At 37.7% G+C, this 20,996-nt stretch overlaps 1 protein-coding gene and 1 long non-coding RNA gene across 4 annotated transcripts in view; one reads left to right on the forward strand and one right to left on the reverse strand.

Annotated features, from left to right (window-relative positions):
• The window catches only part of IPO8 (importin 8), a 67,219-nt gene extending 47,338 nt beyond the window's left edge, over positions 1-19,881 (reverse strand). The window contains exons 1-6 of one of the 3 annotated variants that reach the window (XM_054442468.2): positions 19,450-19,881; positions 14,464-14,545; positions 8,135-8,291; positions 5,506-5,664; positions 4,323-4,479; positions 69-158 (exon numbers count right to left, since the gene is read on the reverse strand). In XM_054442468.2, the coding sequence (XP_054298443.1) occupies positions 69-158; positions 4,323-4,479; positions 5,506-5,664; positions 8,135-8,291; positions 14,464-14,545; positions 19,450-19,533 (729 nt within the window). In that variant the 5' untranslated portion in view covers positions 19,534-19,881. The remainder of the gene's footprint in view (positions 1-68; positions 159-4,322; positions 4,480-5,505; positions 5,665-8,134; positions 8,292-14,463; positions 14,546-19,449) is intronic. The other 2 variants (XM_063672561.1, XM_054442469.2) reach the window with 2 other exon arrangements.
• Positions 71-14,352, forward strand: LOC129009497 (uncharacterized). The gene is made up of 3 exons (XR_008492786.2): positions 71-234; positions 11,231-11,361; positions 11,586-14,352. It is a non-coding gene; the product is annotated as an uncharacterized LOC129009497 (long non-coding RNA).
• Positions 19,882-20,996: the final 1,115 nt, after the last annotated feature.

Genomic DNA, 20,996 nt, shown 5'->3' on the forward strand with positions numbered 1-20,996 from the left:
TGAATCAGTCTACCACAAACATTCCAAACCCATTTCCCCTATTTTTCTTGAGAAAAGCTTTTTCTTACAGGAGGAACGGTCCTGTCGATAATAGTTCGGAAGATCTCCATCCATGTTGTCATGGTTTGGTTATTCACTAGCTGAAGAGGCAACGCATACTGGAAAAGAGAAGAACAACAACAACATGAATAGTAATTCTTCCCATCCAAAAAAATCATCAATTTTATCTATATTGTAAGGCTAAAATATATGAAACGGCTAACATTTGAGAATGAAAATAGCAATCTTGTATAGTTCAACCTAACTTAAAATAGATTCATATGACTTAAATTTTTAAATTTAGAAGACTACCTGCCATGAGTTGTTTCTTGGGTCTACTTTTTGAAAGGAAAAACAAATGAATACCACTGAGGTCTCATTTATTCAGCATGAGATTCTAAGTGAGTGATGTTTATGACTTACCCCTTTGAGGGTCAAACTTTCCATTTTAACCACCTTGATGAAAATATTTATTTCATTAAACACTCATGAAACTTTTTTTTAATTACTTTCCTCTACACTGTAGCATAATAACTACAGTCCACTTTGTACTACACAGATATATGGCTCACCTCTGCTGTACTGTGAGTTGCAGAAGAGGGATATTGCCTCCACATGCATTCAGTACAAAACATGCTACATGCTACATGCTACAGACATAATAAGAGACAATCTTTGCCCTCACGAAGTTTACACTCTAACTGGAAAAAATGTATATAAAGTCATGCACCACGTAACAAATGTTTCAGTCAGTGACAGACTGCATATACAACAATGGTCCCATAAGATTAGAACAGAGCTGAAAGATTCTTATCACCTAGTGACATAGTAACCATCTTAAAGTCACAGCATAATGCATTACTCAAATATTTGTGGTGATGCTGGTGCAAATAAACCTACTGCATTGCCAGTTGTATAAAGTATAGCAATTTTATACAGTACGTAACTGGTAATGACAACTATACTACTAGTTTATATTTTTACTATACAATACTTTTCATCATTAGAGTGTACTCCTTCTTTTTTTTTTTTTAAGTTATCTAAAGCAGCCTCCGGTAGGTCTTTCAGGAGTATTCCAGAAGGCATTGTTATCATAGATGACAGCTTCATGCATGTTATTGCCCCTGAAATGAAGACACTCCAGCAGGACAGAATACAGAAGTGGAAGACAGTGATATTGATGATCCTGACCCTGCATAGGCCTACGCTAATGTGGGTGTGTCTTAGCTTTTAATGAAAAAGTTTGAAAAAAAATAAAATTCTAAAATATAAAACCTTTTAATATATGGATATAAAGAAAATATTTTTGTACAGTTGTACAACATGTTAATATTTTAAACTAAGTGTTAGTACAACAGAGTCAAAAAGTTAAAAATTTTAAAGTGTGGCCAGACGTGGTGGCTCATGCCTGTAATCTCAGCACTTTGGGAGGCCAAGGCGGGCGGAACACGAGGTCAGGAGTTTGAGACCAGCCTGGCCAACATAGTGAAACCCCGTCTCTACTAAAAATACGAAAAATTAGCCAGGCGTGATGGCAGGCGTCTGTAAATCGAGGCTGAGGCAGAAGAATTGCTTGAACCTGGGAGGCGGAGGTGGCAGTGAGCCAAGATTGTGCCACTGTACTCCAGCCTAGGCGACAGAGCGAGACTCCATCTCAAAAAAAAAAAAAAAAATTTAAAGTTTATGAAGTAAAAAAGTTACAGTAAGCTAAGCTAGGGTTAATTTATTATTGCAGATAAATTTTATAAATTTAGTGTAGCCTAAATGTTCAACATTTATAAGCATAGACTAACATCCTAGGCCTTCACATTCACTCACCACTACCTCACCCACCGCAACTTCCAGTCCTGCAAGTTCCATTCATGGTAAGTACCCAATACAGGAGTGCTTTTTAAAAAATATCTTATACTGTATTTTTAGCATATCTTTTCTATTACTTACCATTGAGTTACAGCTGCTTTCAGTATTTGGTACAGTAACATGTACAGGTTTGCAGCCTGGGAACAACACACAGCCTAGGTATGTAGCAGGCTATAGCATCTAGGTTTGTGTAAGTACACTCTACAATGTTCACAGAGGGACAAAAATTACCTAACAATGCATTTTCTCAGAATGCATCCCCAGAGTTAAGTAATACATGACTGTACATGTACAAAGGTAGGAATAAGAGAAGAAGATGAGGAGATGAAGGGCTTCATGGGCTATATTAAGAAGTTCCACGCTGGGCGCAGTGGCTCACGCCTGTAATCCCAGCACTTTGGGAGGCCGAGGCGGGCGGATCATGAGGTCAGGAGATCAAGACCATCCTGGCTAACACGGTGAAACCCAATCTCTACTAAAAATACAAAAAATTAGCTGAGCGTGGTGGCGGGCGCCTGTAGTCCCAGCTACTCAGGAGGCTGAGGCAGGAGAATGGTGTGAACCTGGGAGGCGGAGTTTGGAGTGAGCCGAGATCGCGCCACTGCACTCCAGCCTGGGCGACAGCGCGAGACTCCATCTCAAAAAAAAAAAAAAAAAAAAAGTTCCAAATGCACTTTATTCTAAGTGCATTTGGAAGCCATTTGGATTTGATATAGGGAACAGAAAAGTAGGCTGAGGGTTAGGCTGAGCTTATGTATAGAATATCCAAGTGTCCTGTACAAATATTATGCTACTTAGACAAGATCTGTTGTATCATACTTTTACTTTATTTGAGGCGGAGTCTCACTCTGTCACCCAGGCTGCAGTGCAATGGTGCAATCTCAGATCACTGCAACCTCCACCTCCTGGGTTCGAGCGATTCTCTCACCTCAGCCTCCAGAATAGCTGGAATTAGAGGCACCCGCCATCATTTCTGGCTAATTTTTGTATTTTTCTAGAGATGGGGTTTCACCATGTTGGCCAGGCCAGTCTTGAACTCCAGACCTCAGGTGATCCACCCACCTTGGCCTCCCAACGTGCTGGGATTACAGACCTGACCCACCGCACCCAGCTGCTCATACTTTTAAAAACAAAATTGTCTGCTCCTTCTCATATTATTGCTTTTTACTTATGTTGGCATTGTAATAGTGGCTCCTAATGCCTTCTAAATTTCTACTTCCCAGAGGAGAATATTAATGTATTAGTACATAATAGATTACCAAAATGGTTACAAATGTTGAGGTTTTTCAGGTTTTTAGCAAGTATAGACTGAGAAAAATATGTAGATTCTGTCCTCTTAGCAAACCAATTAGAGGTAGAGGCTTTAGAAAAATTATTTCATCAGCCTTTGTCTTACTTCCCAATTTCTAGCTGTTTCTCCCAATAGAAAAAGGAAGTCTGGCCTCTGAATATTATTTCAAAACAAGTGAGAGAACATATTTTCCTAGTATTCTAGTTTCTTCTCTTCTCACATTTGCCTCCTTCCCTCTTCTCTTTCCCTGCAAAAAGGCTGCTCTGGGGGAAAAAAAATCTGCCTCAGACTATCCCTATTAAAAGTTTAAAAGATGAAGCTTTAATAAAAATATAAATCTTTATTAAAATAAAATATTTTGAAATAGCTTAAGTATCTAAGTCAATGAAAAGCCAAGGATGGATCCAAACTATCTTGGTTTTTGAGCTCAACAAAACCATCCTCTTCTCATGACAAATTCAACTAGAAAGCATGTAATAGAGTTTAATTCATTCATCAAACAGTTAAGACTGAAAACAATTATTCTACCTCCAATCAGACCTAAATAATTTACCCAAGTCTTTCAAGGATTTGATGTTAAATATTTTTATATTTCAAACATATTTCATCTCTATCTTCTCATTTCTTTCTGGATTCCCATGTTGGTATCCCTTATAGCATTCAGATTTTTTTTTAGGCAGTATTTTAAACCAAGGAAAATGAGCCCTAAATCCTCTGTTAGCTTTGAGTCAAATGCAAAGAAACTACCATCAATATGATTTCCCTATAGAAGAGGGACTCTCTTCTTCTTTTCCTTCTTCTTCTCTTGTAATCATAACTAATCTATAGGCAGGAATGCTACAGGACAGATAAGTCAAGTAATCAGGTTTTAGAGCAGGTAGGTTTACCTACCCTGGTTCTGCTTTACACATGATTTCAGACACTGGAGTGAAAAGCACATAGGGGCAGATATGCCATTGAGACGATCTTGGGCAATTAATTTCTGTGAACCTGTTCCTCATAAGCATTTTTTAAAGAAATATATGGGACAATACAAAATAATTTTTAATAATAAGTGACACTTATTGAGCACTTTCCATGTGTCAGGCAGAAATACAGGACTTCATATTTGTTTTCTGCAATAGAAACCTACCTGAACAAGTGCATAAAAGATTTTCAGGATTTGTTTCTGCAGTAATACAGAATAATAGGAGGAATCAGGAAGGAGCTGCACGATTTGTTGCTGAATACGAGGCAGGAATATCTGCATTGCTATTATAAGAGGTTCTCTCTCTTCTGCTTTCTTATATCTACATAAGCAAAGACAAAAACAGAAAAGTAATTTTTCCCACCCAAAGAACCATCAACAATAAATTACAAAATATTTTTTAAATACATAAAACTAACAAAACAAAATCATTAACATTGGCTTGTAGTTTGTTTGAATTGCTAAAATTAAGTTGAAAAGAAATTTAAAATAACACATCCTGTTTTAGGCACAACACCTAAAATCTTTCTGGAAAGATTTAGACTAGTTTAAAACAATCCAAGACCATTTTGCAGTTTTCCTACATGAATGTTTCTAGTATTTAAATTAATTTTCATCCAGCCTAAATTCTTACTATAAAATATAAGTTGCTATGCTATTTTAAATAGACAAACTATGTAACAAATAATATGGGGGGGAATTTTTTTTTTATTATATTACCCTGAATTGAGCAGTTAAAATAGTTTACAATTTAGGTGCTCTTAGATCACTTTAATTGCCATAAATCTAAAACATGTTCTATAAATTCCATAAGTAGAGTAGGAACTAGCCAGTTTAAAAGAAGAACTACAGGACTTTATATACACATGTAGCAATCTTCCTAGAAACCAGAAAGCAATACTCTTAAGTGTGCTATTAGTCCTCTACCTACCCAAGCTGCTTTTATGGAAGAGAATGTCATTAGCAAAGAAACGTTAACATTTTCTATCTTGCATCCAAAAAAGTAAATGTTTTGGTTTACTTAATATACTCCCTAGAAGACAAATATTAAGGTATCTCTATATCAGAGTTTCCAAGGAAAGCTGTTAATAAATGGTACTGTGCAACTAACAAGTTTGAGATGTGCTTCATATTATATCACTGTCTCAGAGGTTAGCAATATCCATCAGCACATTAAAGTTTATTTCAATAACTGCAGCAAATAAACACATTTAAGCATGTTTAACCCAACATTTCCCAAACTAATCTGATAACCTGTGCAGAACATCCACAACAGACCACTCTTTGCAACTTAATTATTTCTAAGTTACACAAGGCTGCTTTCTTCAGCCAATGGAAACCAACTTACTCATATGTCTTCACCAGTTGATACAGGCATAACAAACTGCCAAGCCAGCTTGCACTGCTCTGTGATTGCAAGTAATAGTCTATCTTGTCGACCACTGCTGGCCAGTGACCAGGAAAATCATGTTTTATGATGGCACGGAGACACATTGTTAATTGGACTCTACAAGGTAGGGAAGAAAAGTCCAAAATCTAAGTAGTTATAAATACTATGTTTCAAAGACTGCTAATATTTTACATAAAAGTTTGTTATCTTCTATTTACCTGTATTATATATGTGGGGTAGGGGAAAAAAGACATATCTAAAAAACATCCTCAGTGGCTCAACTTGTTGAAAATAAACAGAATGGGTGAGTTTCTAAAATGAATGAAACCTTTCAAACTATCTTATCCTAAACACAGTTTAAAAAAATTTTTTTAATAGTTTAAAATTTTCAAAGAACTCCAATGAATCTACCTCCACTCTGTAAAATTTCCCAGTTTATTATATCTCATATTTTGGTTACCATATCCTAAATGGGGAAAAAAATAACACTTCAAACAGACAAACCTAGTCTAAAGATGGTACAAGTAAGTACAAAGAAGGCCTACATAATGGTGGGAAGCTTCTCTATGGGCCAAAACCTTGAACTCATCCATTATCAATTAAAACCCAACATCGTATGTTGAATCTATCCATAGCAGTCTGAGATACTAATTTTTGTACCCCAAGTATAAGAAACAAACATGTATTAGTGAGGCAATTCCTGAAGAGGAGAGCTAAGAGCTATTTCCAAAGAAATAAATGAAAAAGGCAACAGAAGAGACATAAAACAGAAAAAGGAAATATTCCTTTAATAAAACCACAAAGTTAAATGCTAAAATAAGTTATCTGATAACATAGATCAATAATCATTTCCTCAATGAGATTTCAACTTTAACTGGAACTGAAAAGAAAATAGGGGGAAAAATTTCTTTTCTACAAACTATCAATTCAATGTTATCACCAAATATGACCTTACGTGACATTTTCAAATGGTTAGAAAACAAACCTGGCAAAATTAGGATTCCACAGTGCAACTAAAAAAAAAATAAAGCATTTTCAGTTGAACAACCAGTAACTCAGATTCACTTAAACTGGTAAAATTAAACAAAATGATGCCTTTTCTTCACGTTATCAAATCTATTTGAAAAATCCCTTTGTAATACTCTTAAACTTTGAGAATAGGTGGAAGAAATTTCAACAATGATTATAATTAAGCCTTAAGGACATAAAAGCAGCAAAGCCACAGAGAACTGTCCCATAATAAAGATAAAAGATCTCCTTTAGTGCCAGTAGTAGCTGCTCCTTTAAACAATAAATGTCATATTTGTATACAATAAAACTGAAGCTTTTCATTTTTTAAAATTTCATCTTCAGGTTGATTCTCCCAGTCCTTTCTCATTCCAAGCAAAGGATGGTTATGAAAGGCCATCCTTCATGCATTACTGTGTAGAACCACTCGAAGATTAAGGGAGATCTGAAAATTTAAGATTTTGAAAATAAATGGATACATGATGGTACCACAGGGGTATCAGTCCCATGACTGGCATTTGGGCAACCAATGAGAATAATAGTGATTTTTTTTTTAACCAGCACACCTATTTTCTCCTCTTAACAAATTAATTGCTCTAAAAGTTCAATGTTTGTTCTCCTTCCTGTTACCTGTCGTACTTCCTTCCTTTTCCACTGCTTATGTCATGATGGCTATTAGATACTCAGGGCTAACGTTATATTCAACCTCTTGACATTAAAAAATTTCATTCCTCTACCTCTGTTTTCACCTATTTGTCCCTCCATTTTCAAAAGATACCTAATTACTATCTTGTATGTTGAAAAGAATTTGTTTCTCCTATTTTAAGATTGCAAAATTTTTATGACTCTACAGCTGCTCTGTCCAATAGAGCAGCTGCTAGTTACATATGCACACTTTAAATGAATCAAAAGTAAATGGAATTAAAAATTCAGTTCCTCAGTTACACTAGCAACATTTCAAGTGCTCAACAGTCATTGATGCCATGTGGCTAATATTAGATAGCACTGACACAGAACACTGTCACTGCAGAAAGTTCTGAGGGACACTACTGCTCTACAGCATCTAATCTATGACTGTGAAAAACTGGAGACAGTTCTTCTAGTTTATACCTACTCTATCCTGTCTTCTCTGAAGGAAAGCATGCTCAATTCATAAATGTGAATAAAAATACAGGGAAAGATTAAGACAGGTGATAGGTAAAAATTCCCAGAATCAATCTCTCTGTATCAAAGAAAAGAAAAGCAGGTAGTAAAAACACTCAAGAGACCATTACTAAGAATAAAGGTCATTTAAGTAGCAAGACTTACACAATTGTTTTGGTTAAGTATGATTTTTTTTTAAATCTTACCTCTTTTTGTGGCAACATATGGCAACAAAATCTTTTCCAAAATATCTTGAGGCAAAGAATTACAAATGCAAAGACCACTAAGTAAAATAATATTCTTTGAGTGTCCCTCTTTATTACTTTATCTCTTTAGAAAATGAAACATGAGGCCGAGGATTAGATCCAACAGCACCTACCCTCAGATCTAAGCATTTCATGCTTTCTAGTAATCATAAAGATATAGCACCACATACCTCACTAAATCTGGAGACCGAATTATTCCTTCCACAATGTTATCACGTATTTGCTGGCGATCGTTTTCGTGAATGTTGAATGGAAATATTGCTTCTCCTGGTGGAGGTTCTCGATCTGGCCAGTATTGTGTCACCATGTTCTTCAGGTAAATGGCAGCTGAGTTTGAGAAAAAATGCTAATGTAGCAGTACCAAAAAGGATGGCTTTAATTCAGCCTTACAGAGCATGAAAGTCCACACCCTTCTGTGTTAAACATGAAACCCAGCAAAAATGGATACTCTTACAGGTATAAACAACCAAATCAGGAAGGGAAAGTGGATAAGAATTTAAAGGTTTCACTTCAGCTAGTCTAAGCAGAAAACATTTCATTAAGTCAAGACCCAGAGCTTACAGGACAGGAAAATTATCTAGAAATAATGCATAGTAAACATACTTTGAGATCATAAAATCATACTTTTCGCAATGCCTAATTCTGAGGTAACAACAGGTAAAGTTCTACTTTCCTTCATGAAGACGGCTTTTTTTGTTTTTTGTTTTCCCACTGGCTACTATCAAACACTAGCATTTTGGAGTATCTCTTCTTTTTATAGTATTGGTAATTTTCATCCAACCTTTTTGAAATATTTACTACTTGTAAATATAATAGGGAAATGAACATCAGCCGTCAAAAATTTTTGGAAAAAAGCTCAGGAAATTTTTATATGTTCACATCTATCAAAATACATAATCTGATTTTGTTCTATTCTTTTTAATCGTTTTCTACCTTTAACCAAAGGCTTCTGAAAGAAACAGGCTGACACACTGCTACAGCATTTTAAGAAGGAATGTGAAGCTTTTCTTTTCTTTTCTTTTTGAGACGGGGTCTTTCTCTGTCATCCAGGCTAGAGTGCAGTGGCAAGATCTTGGCTCACTGCAACCTCTGCCTCCCAGGTTCAAACGATTATCCTGCCTCAGCCTCCCAAATACCTGGGATTACAGGCGTGTGCCACCACACCCAGCTAATTTTTGTATTTTTAGTTAGACAAGATTTCACCATGTTGGCCAGGCTGGTCTCGAACACCTGACCTCAGGTGATCTGCCTGCCTCGGCCTCCCAAAGTGCTGGGATCACAGGTGTGAGCCACTGCACCTGGCCAGAATGTAAAGCTTTCTAACCATCCCAGTTGAACAGTGAATGTAAGTAAATACTTAATGTGTGTGTGTGTGTGTGTGTGTGTGTGTGTGTGTAAAGAATAAAGATACATGATTTGCAAAGCAGCATAACTTTCTTCCCTTAAGCTTCTCTTCTTTCCCCACCCAACTTTTAACATATAACTAAATTCGTGACCCGGCGCAGTGACTCACATCTGTAATCCCAGCACTTTGGGAGGCCGAGGCAGGCGGATCACCTGAGGTCAGGAGTTCAAGACCACCCTGGCCAACATGGTGAAACCCCGTCTCCACTAAAAATACAAAAATTAGCCAAGCATGGTGGCAGGTATCTGTAATTCCAGCAAATTGCTTGAACCCAGGAGGTGGAGGTTGCAGTGAGCTGAGATCATGCCACAGCACTGCAGCCAGGGCAACAGAGCAAGACTCCGTCAAAAAAAAAAAAGAACAAAAAAAAAAAAACTAAATTGGGTAGTCAAAGCACTATACCATAAAGAATACACCAATACATTCTACATTAGCTAAAACATAAAAGAAATTTAGTGAAATTATGAACTTGACATCTGGTAAGCTCCTCTTTCATTAGTTTTGAGTAGCTAAAGTTCTGAAAAACTGTTCCATCTATGATTTCAATTTATTTGGGTGAAAACAAACATTATATAAAGGGGGATGTGTGTTAGGGCTTTCTTTTTTCCCTAACTTGTTTTTAATTCAGACCACACAGGCTCTAGACTAGGTACCATGTTGTATCGGGTATAGTCATTATATTACGTAACAGTGACTGGCAAAGAGTACACATTCAATAAAAATGTATAGACTATTCAAAAAATAATGAATGAATGATCTAAGGATATGAACCAACCTGTCAGCAGTTCAGACTGATTTCACAGGATTTAGGGGTTTTTTTGAGACAGGGTCTCACTCTATCGCCCAGGCTGGAGTACAGGGGCACAATCACAGCTCACTGCAGCCTCCATCTCCAGGGCTTAGGTGATCCTCCCACCTCAGTCTCTCAAGTAGTTGGGAATACAGGCGTGCACCACCACGCCAGTTAATTTTTTGTATTTTTGTAGAGACAGGGTTTCGCCATACTGCCCAGGCTGGTCTTGAACTCCTGGGCTCAAGTGATCCACCCACCTCAGCCTCCCAAAGTGCTGGGATTACAGGCATGAACGCCCAGCCTGATTTCACAGGATCAATCTTGGCAAAAAGAAAAATCAACTATATTATTCACAAAATCATTTTGATCCCTATAGAAATAGTCTTGAAAACAAAGAAAAGCAACCTTTAGACAGTAAAAATACAGACACGGTAAAATCATGGACTTATTTATGATTTAGTCATTAAATACTATTAATATTAATTTTATAACTGAAAAGTTATAATTTAAAAATTATGGTGCATCAAACAAGACAGGCTTTAAAAAAGGCATACTAATTTGTATATGCCTAAATAAATGTACAATGAGGTAAAATAAAATTGAAAATATATTAAAAAGAAAATTTTAATTACTATGATGGATAATTATGGATTACTAAGGATAAAGGAAAAATACCAAAGATAACTGTTACCATATCAACCAACAATCTAAAAAACCTCCCTTTAATCATTTAATTCAAGTACCTAAATACAAACCATTTGACAGAACTAAGAAACAAAGAACTAATATCATCTTAATCCAATTCATAAAGGAAATATTAAATTTATTGTATCTGTCTGGGTGTCTTAGAGCATCCTTGTATTTTAATAATAGATTAAATAGAGTAGAAAATTTACAAATGGCACTTAAATTTAGGATAGTTATAATGCAGAATTTTATAAATGTATTTCAGATTCTATGATAAAAATGGCTGCTCTAAGATAGTTTTCCTACAAAATCCACTCACCATTTTAAGCATCTAAGTTGAAATTAACTTTCTAAAAACACACACGCACTTTTCTCCTTCAGCACAATGAATCGTCACTTAAGCGCTGGACCCAGAGACACAGCTACAGAAGTCAATTGGGTTTCATAACCTCAAAGTGGAGAAAGTACTGTTATCTCAGTGGGCAGAATGTCATGCTTTTGAGTTGATGTTTGTAAGTCTTGCTGTTTTTCATTGTAATTTTGTAGCCCTTCTCTCCCTTATTACTCTGTGAAAGGCTAGATTAGACAACAAATGTGTCAATTCTATCAAAATAATATTAAATAGATTCTGAGTACAAGCTACAAAGCTTTCTACAAATAAAATGCATGAATGTTAATAAAAGCTTCTTAAAGTGCTTCTGGACTTTAACAGAGGCATCTTTCTGTTTATTTCTAGGTTCTGCACTCTGCAATGCTCAGATCAATCTTAACAAATAACCTCTAAACAAATAACCACAGAATGAATTGTTATATCTTCTCCCTGTCCATCCTTTGGAAATACAAACAAAAAGAAAGAACAAGGAGCAGGCAAACTTATAGAAATCAAAAACCATGCTATTTTTTTAAATGACAGTCCCACATTTGTCACCACTGATGACCTCTTCAGGTCTAATACCTCTCAACCACCATTTTTAAATCCAAACTACTCTCTCCTTCTCGTAGCAACTCCAAAATGCACTGAAGAAAGTACATTTCTGAGCCTAAATTTACATATATTAAAGAAATTTTACCAAAGAGTCTCTTCATTTCAGAGGTAAGAAGTAAAAAATTAGCAACAAAAGTGATTTGAAATTCCAGATCATAACTATCCTAAATTTAAGATAGGCTTCCTTCACCACACATGATAATATTAATAATGCTATTATGCTTATCAACACCTCAAAAGAAAAGCAGCAGACCAAACATTCAAATTTTTTTGTTTTGCTTGGCAACATCAAAATACTTAATTTTTTCCTGTTTCTTGAAAACTCACAGTAAGGTAAGAAAGGACATTCAGCAGTGAGCAAGCTTGATGGTAGCAAGAACACTTTAGACTGCCCACAAGCAAAAGAGAAAAAGTATTTTGCAGATGTATTTCCACTTAGCATTAGCATTTTTTTTTTTTTTTTACAGCTTTATACAGGCTTTCTTTTAAAGCAAAAATCACAACATTCTTTTTTAAGTGTCATGCTAAAGATAAATTATCTGTCTAGGTGTCTTGGAGCATCCTTGTATTTTAATAATAGATTAAACAGAGCAGAAAATTTATAAATACCACTTAAGTTTAGGTTATAATGTAGAATTTTATAAATGTATTTCAGATTGTATGATAAAAATGGCTGCTCTAAGAAGGCTGTCCTAATAAGTTAGGAAATAATCACCAAGATAAACTTTATCTTGTAGTTAACAGATTTGAAATCTAAATTATGAAAAAACAAATTATGAAGAAAAAAATGCCTTTCAATGCTGTTTACATTTTACATCAAAACTTCATTAAGTTGTACAGAGTTGGTGAGGATTTGGGGAACCTAGCATTCTAATGCACTGTTGGTAGAAAATGTAAGCAAAAGCAACTTAGTGAGAAGACTCTAAATTCTAAATGTCATGAATATCCATTAGCCAAGGATTTCCCTTGTTATAACTTATTCTATAAAAACATTCCCACAAGTACCTAGATACATATCAAATGACACTCATTTAGCATTGCTTCTATCAACAATGAAAAAAAAGACAATAAGCGAAATGTCTCTCAATATCAAATTGTTTAAGTAAACCATAGTAATTCTTATATAAGGAAATACTGCACAGCTGTTATAAAGAATGAAATATCTATGTGCACTGACTTGGAGCAATCTTCAAGGGTACATGGTTAAATGAAAAAAAGGAAACTGTAAAATAGCATGTGTAATATAAACAAAAGAATTGGAGAGCCATGCATCAAAGCTGATGGCAGTCATCTTTGGGTGTATTAAGAACAATGTAAGGTATAAACTGTGTTTTTCTAATGTTTCCATGTCATTAAAGGAAGACATTAATGTAAAAACTTGTTTTAAGATCTTTTAAAATGTTATTTCTTAAATGCTTCATAGGAACTTTACAATGGCCCTATAAACACTTAGGTTTTTAAAATAGGTTCCATTCAACAAAATGTTATTCCAGAACAGCCCTATTTTATAAAACAAAGATGAAACAAGTGCGAATTGTGGTTTCAAAAATTTACACAGAAGTCTTGTAAACCTTATAAAAGCAAAAAATAATTCCAACATCAGTGTTTTTCCATAGGATTTTCTTTTTTATCTTAACCACAAAGGGATCTTTTAGGAAATCATATATAGTGTTATAAATCTTCCCAAAGCTTAATATTTCTTTATCTTTTTATTCTATGTTCAAATTAAATACTTTCATCAGCATGTAGATTATGACCCCATTTCTCTGAAACTGTTCATCTATCCTTCTACGTGAACACATGGAAAGGCTAATGTTCACCTAACGTTAATGATGGTCATTTCTGAGTAATGATGGCCATTTCTGAGTGATGAATGTTGGGTAATTTTACTTCCTTCTTTGTATTCTTCTAAATTGTCCAAATTACTTACGTGTATATGTCACTTACATAACAAGTATTTTTAAATATTTATTTTTAATTAGCTATTGTCGTTTACCTCCTTTAGCTTTTGATTATTATCTTTTGAAAATTCATGATCCTCTAAGGCTCTAATTTTTAATCTTCTGGGCTCCAATGACCAGTCCATAAAAAAAACAAGATAAAAGAACAATGTACAACATCATGAAACAACCTAAGATCCCACAGACTTAAAAGTAAGTTTCATGTTTAAAACATAGTCCTGCTCCGCAGTCACCTGGGTTAGGAACACCTGTGCAACACATTACCTCCATGATTTGCCACGTAACAGAGCTCGAATTCACATATATAAATTCATGGTTTTAATCTATGGGCCCAGAGGCTAGGCTACCAGAAATCATAAAACATTAGAGAGATCAGCTATTAAAATTGAGGAAGCTAACAAAAATAAGGGCAAAGTTACAGAGGCAAGGAATTGGTGGGTAAAAGGGAGAGGAGGAAAAAAAAAAGAGCTAGAAGATATTTGAGAGCTCAGTATCTACGTCTAAATTTCTGGGGAAAAAGAAAGTGAGTTTTTAAGTCACTGGAAATACTTCATGAGTGCTAGTGCTTCCGAATTTTTCAATAAATTACAGATATGTAAAATTAAAATAAAACTCTCATTCTACTCTCACCTATAAATAAATTTATAAAGGATAAAAAACCAACTCACCTGCCTGTCGTACTGGGAATTCCACATGGTCAGAGACTATAATCCGAAGTAAACTGGGGGCAAAATTGATAATCTTGTAGGACTGAAATTACAAAGAAATGTTTTATAAAATAGGGCAATATAAGTGAGTAGCTTATAAGTTAGCACCGGTTACTGAATACGTTACTGTCCAAATAAAAGAAAAACTTTTAAACTGAGACAAACCCTTCAACGCAAAATGAAGATTACTAAAATACTTCAAGTCAAAAAACTTTCCTGAGCAGAAACTGATGAATAAAAGAATATGAACATTTTTATGTTTTTTTAACATATTGTCAGAATGGTCTCCAGAAGCAGTATACCAATTTACACTCCCAACAACAGCATATGATAGTGTCCATCTATCTAATACAGGTATCATCATTCCTTTGAAACTTTAAAATTTTATTAATGTTTTAAATTGCATTTTCTCTATTACTAAGGAGGTTGGATGTTTTCCTCTTTGTTGGCTGTTTTTTCTACAAATTCCTTACTCCCTTTATCCTTTTGTAAATGGAGTATTTGCTTTATTCTTAATAAATTCTAAGAGCTATTTATGAATTTAAAATCTCAGTCTTTTATTTGACCCATACATGGCAAGTATTTCTTCCTAGATTATTTGTGCTTCAATTTTGTTTATGGTATTTTTGACAAATAGAAAACAAAAAAACAAAGGCTACAGGAAATAGGAGATCCAACAGAGCAAAACAGAGAAGATAATGTTACAAAGTTGAGCATGAGCAATGGAGAGAAGCCAGTCCAGATTGGAACAGTGTGACTCACGAGACGGGGTTGAGCGCGCTGTCATCACCAGCTGCCCTCTACTGCTGTACTATCTTTTACAGTTAATGCCTAAGTGAGCCTGTGGGGATGAAGCTCCTGCTCTACCCTGTGGCCTGGGTCACTTCATCCCACAGGTGTGCTCTACTTTGATCTGCTCCTGAGTTTGGCGATGGGGACCTTCAAAGCAAAAAAAATACAGAGCATCCACTCCTTCGGATCACGTTATATCCAGATGTACAGTACCTGGACTATATTACAGTCCTGTCACATTCCAGAGTCCACATATGCCTTTGTCCACTGACATTCATTTGAAAAGACTCAAATTCCAGTGAGGCCAAACCAGACAATGACCCAGAGAGTCTGTTCAGCTCACCCCTCTCCTCAGAGCCTGGATCTGTGGGGGTATCCCTTTCAATACACAGCTAGGTTTGGGCATATTATTCATTTTTTTAAATTAAAATAGCATCTATGAAGGTAAATGTTTGATTAAAAAATTAATTTGGAGACAACTGGCATTTTAAAAGTATTAATCCTTTTCATCCAAGAACACTGTGCTTTCCAAATCTTCCTATATATCCTTCAAAAAATTTTGAATTATAATTTTCTTCCTTTCATCCTGTGTAGTCTTCAGATCGCAAATCTGTGGCATGTAAATTCTTTTTTATCCATAATTGAAACCATCAGAATTTTAAAGCAGTTTTTAAGAAAACAGATTTGTTTTAACAGTTGATAGGAGGCAAAATTAACACAGATTCACCCAGCCTTCACCTTCTACATATGCATTATAACTCATGTTTATAACTTTGTAAATACTGAAAGAGCTTGTCATGAATCAAAGATTAAAACATCTATACAGTTTATTCTAATCATAAAAAAACTGATTTCCGTTATTTGTTTTAAAAATCTTATTCCACACATACAAAATAACTTTTACACTTAAATAAATGCTACTTATTTGAAAGTAATATACCTATTGCAGAGACTACTTTTATGTCAACACTGTTGCCATTGTACACATTTTGAAACTCCCCTTTTTGCAACTGTTTGCCATTTTAAAAAATTTCAGAAACCTTGTCTTCTTTCAGCATTGATTCATTCTATATTAACTTGGCCAGCTAAAACATTCAGAGATAAAGTCAGATATATTTTCATACTACTTTACTCAGAAATAGTTACTCAATTTCTTTGTGCCTCTTGAGGCTTCAAGTTTCTAAAAAATAAATAAGACTAATTTCTCAATGATTTCCTGAGGATATTTTGTATCTGTGAAGTTTTCTGCAAATACCCAGTTTGCTTAACTAAATTCTGCATTTATGAGAACTCATAAAGCAAAAAACTGATGTCTCCTCCCATCCTCTGACTCACTGCTCCGCTTCATTAACCTTTCTAGCCCTCCAGCATGCCAAGTTGAGGGACTTTTCTGAACCGTTGTTCCTCTCTCAGCTCTTTGCCTGGCCCATTCCTTCACAACATCCAACTCTCTACTCAATGCCATTCTTCAGAGAATGGCTATACATCCCAACACTCTTGCTCGGGCTTTACTCTCTACAGCACTTACGACCTGAAATTATATTAGTTACTTGTCTGTATCCCCAGCTCCATGGAAACAAACTCTTTTACCAATATCTGCAATATATTAACTCAATAAATATATCTGTGCTATTTATATAAACAAATTATCTTAATAAAGAGTAATGAAAATGGCACGTACACATGCATGGAAAGCAGAGATTCCAAAGCTTGGCAATGAAAGTAAAAACTTATTTCCCTACCGAGGCCATGTGAAGGATAATTTACTAAAAGAGGACACATTTCTGGATGAATTACTTAAGCAAGGTACCTACCCATTCCTATTCCTCTATGCTGCCTCTAATGGGACTTCTGGTCTATAGAAAATAAGATGTATAGGGTTCACTCAATATCCTGAGATAAAACTACAAATACATTTTCCCACAGAAACAATATCACAAATAGCAGTCAGAAAACTACTCACTAGTAACAGAAAAATGCTGGCCTGAAAAAATTATATAGCTCCAAATGAGAATTTATCCATTGGAACACAGGCTGTGGTGCAGAAGCTGCTTATTTTTCTAAACGGCAACTGACAGATCCATCAGTATACCGCAGAAGCTGCTCCCATTCCCTATGCAGAACATACTTGCTAAGGGGAGACCTAGACTAAAGTCAAAGAGGTGGACCATAACCACTTATGGTGATTTACCCACCCATTTATCCAACAAAGTCGGATGTTACAGTGGTGGCAAAGGACAAGCAGGCAAAACCCATCATCATAAGCATGTTTTACTACACGGTTAGGTGACATTATATTTTGTTCTACTTACAGCCGATTCAAAAAACCTTAAAGCATTTCACTATGCTTTATATAAAATATAAATGCTAAATGAGTGGTACAGCAATAAGCTACCTTTAGAAATTGCTGGGGAAATCACAGTCTGTGATGAGGTGGGACACTATGGGGCAGGGCAGAGTGATGACGGAATGGATTTGGATTGAACTACCATCAAGAGTCTACAGCCATACCACCCTGAACGTGCCTGCTTTTGTCTGAAATACCATGGGAAAAAAAAATAGGATTGGGTCTTAAACGTCTCCTAGTTCTGCAGGCTTTCTCATGTACTTTTTCCACTTCTATAACATCAACTGTACTTATATACTGATGAACCAGAAAGAAATGAAGGTTAGGTGAAGGGCAGGGAAGTGTAACCTGATATCAAAGAAACACCTGGCCTCGTTGTGAGAAGGGGCTCATAAACAGGCCAACTCCCCTGTTCATACTAGTGGACTGCAAATTCAGCTCCTGCTTTGTTCTTCCTAACTAACCCCTGGATTACTATTCTTCCAGCCAGCCAACATACAGTACTTTTACTCTGCAAAGCCTGGGACAGGTACTGACTTTAACTTCCCCCTATTCTAAGTGACAGTCCATTTCTTTTTCAGGCACCAGTACATTATCTTTGGGCATTAGTTCAACCCAACCTCCTCTCCATTGGCAGTGTTTTCACTCTCCCTTTTATCTCTGGGGAATCCTGCATTTATACCTACTCCAAACTCCACCTAGATTTCCTATTAAAATAATCCTTTTCAAAGATTCCCAACACGCAGCTTTTTAAAGTCAATTACAACAGAAACATTTACTTAGGACAGTCACACTTTAGTCACACTTCAGGAGGCACAGAATCACCTGGGGGAGCTAGTTAAAAGACAACTGGCCCCACCCTCACAGTTTCTGATTCGTTAAGTCTGGACTGAAGCCCCGTAATTTGCATAATTTGTAAGTTCTCAGGTGATGCTGAAGCTCCAGGTCCTGGGCAACGCTTTGAGAACCGCTGATTTTGGAATATTTATATTTTACAGGTCATCACAACCTAAAACAGCTGTTGCTCCATCCCAGTGGTAGCTCTTAAAGCACCGGTAGGGAAGAAGAAATAAGCTGGAGTTTGGGATCATTAAAATTTTGAAGTGTGGGGGTAACGCTGGAAAGACGTCAAGGCTAATTAGGAAGAACAGGAGACGGAGGAAAAAAAAAGAAGTCTTACACATTTTAGCATTTATAAGAAATTTCTCCAAACACATCTTACTTTGATGTGTCTTAGATAAAGCAGTATCACCATGAAAACTGCCTATTCTTCCCAGAGCACTCTCCCAACAGCACTGCCCAGCGCTCCGGAAAACTCGGCCAATCGGTGTCAAAACAGTCCTGCCAACCCGACAGGAGGAGGCGGTGGGCAGCGTGCTCTACAGCAACACCTAAAAAGGGCTGGGTTTGGAGAAAAGCTGAACTCAGATTTGAATTGTAAGTAAAATTCCCACCTGCTCCCCAAGTCCGCGCACTTAAGGAAAAGAAATCACACCCTGAAAACACTAGCACAGGTTGCAAAAACTGCTTCTTGCGGACCAAGTGGGCAGAACAAACTGCACTGGAGAAGGAAGACGACACGAAAAGGTGCAAAGGTGGCCAACAGGTGCGCGAGCTGCTCGGCAAAGATCCTGGGAGCCCTGCTCCACTGGACCGGGGGGCAGCGGGGGCGGAGAGAGGGACCAGCCGTGAGGCGTCAGTCCCAGCCCGGTGGGGGTGAGGACGAGGGGCGCCGGGGAGGGGGAGCCCGGCCAGCCGGCAGGGGCGCCCCTTCGGCGGAAGAGGGTCGCCGAAGGCCCTCTCCTCACCTGGTTGAGCTCGTTCTCGGCTGCAATCCGCAACTTCGGGTCGATGGTGCCCTTCAGCGCCTGGATGATCCGGTTGAGGTCCATCTCCCCGGGTGGGGGCTCCGCGGCCCCCGGAACAGTAGGCCGGACTGCAGCTTTAGTTTTCGTCTGACCCTCTCAGCCTCCTCTTCCACGACCCCTGGATTACCTCACACCCCACCCCCCGCCACCGTCGCCACCTGCGGCCACTTGCTGCGCCACTCTGACTCCGCGCCCCCTGTCCTCCCTTTTTCCCCCCCACAACTCTCTCTCCATTCACCCTTTTACGACAGCCGGTGGGAGGCGGGAGAAGGAAGAAGAGGAAGCAGAGCTTCCTTTACGGCGGCCTCTTCCCCCGGGCGTGATGCCATGACCGCCTCCCGTCGGCGGCCGCCACGCTGCTGTACGGAAAACGACCTAGGCTTCTTTCCCGGAAAGGAACCTGCGCTCCCGAACGCAGGCAGGCGGCCGCCATGCTCCCGTACGGTAAACAGCCTCCCGCCTCTTCCCAGGTGAGGAAACTTGAGCTGGCCGGGAGTCTCCTTACAGCTGCTTCCAAATTAAGCATATCTGGATGGTGTGACACTTTTTGTTAGTCCGAGAACTGTATGGGCATCGCAACTGGGTCTGTTCCAAGATAGACTTGCTGGGACCTTCAAATCATGTACCTTACAGGAAGACAGGGTTCCTCCGTGTGTGGGAGTCATCTTTCATTCATTCATTCGCTTTCACTGAACATTTGTTAAACATATATTTTTGAACCAGAGTACTAGGATTTTTAGGTACCACATTACAACAAGATGAATTCCATGCAAGTTAACGTGAAGGAATTCACAACCTGATAGATGAGACAAATATAAAAAAGATATTTACAGTGTAGAAATGATAGGGGAGTGCTGGAAAGGGAAGAGCGTGGTCCCTTTAAATGATAGGGATGGGCGAAGTGAAGTGCTGGGTAGAGGAGTGTGTGGTCCCTAGGTCACCAACCTAGGTGAGGACTGGCACGTCTGCTTTCCAGCCCCAATGTTGCATTTCCAAAGACCACCCTGGCCTGCCACTCCCCCATACTGTGCCTATGAAAACCCCAGACCCTAGCAGGCAGGCACACAGGCAGCCAGACATCCAGAGGAGCATAAGAGTGGAAGAAGAGGAGCTCGCTGGCACATCCGCAGGCCATTCACGGGCAGAACGACGCGGAGTTTGGCCTGGGCAGTCGGAAAAGAGCCCGGGCCGCCAAGCGGCCCAACTCCACGGGAAAACCATTTCCCTTCTGGGTGCCTCATCTGCTGAGGGCTACTTCCACTCAATAAAACTTTGCACTCAATTCTCCAAGCCCACGTGTGATCCAATTCTTCTGGTACACCAAGGCAAGAACCCAAGATACAGAAAGCTCGCTGTCTTCGCGACAAGGTAGAGGGTCTAATTGAGCTGGTTAACACAAGCCCCCTATAGGCAAACTAAAAAAGCATCCTGTAACACACACCCACTGGGGCTTCAGGAGCTGTAAACATTCACCCCTAGACTCTGTC

This window comes from Pongo pygmaeus, chromosome 10 (genome assembly GCF_028885625.2).
Source record: "Pongo pygmaeus isolate AG05252 chromosome 10, NHGRI_mPonPyg2-v2.0_pri, whole genome shotgun sequence".
Lineage (NCBI taxonomy): Eukaryota > Metazoa > Chordata > Mammalia > Primates > Hominidae > Pongo > Pongo pygmaeus.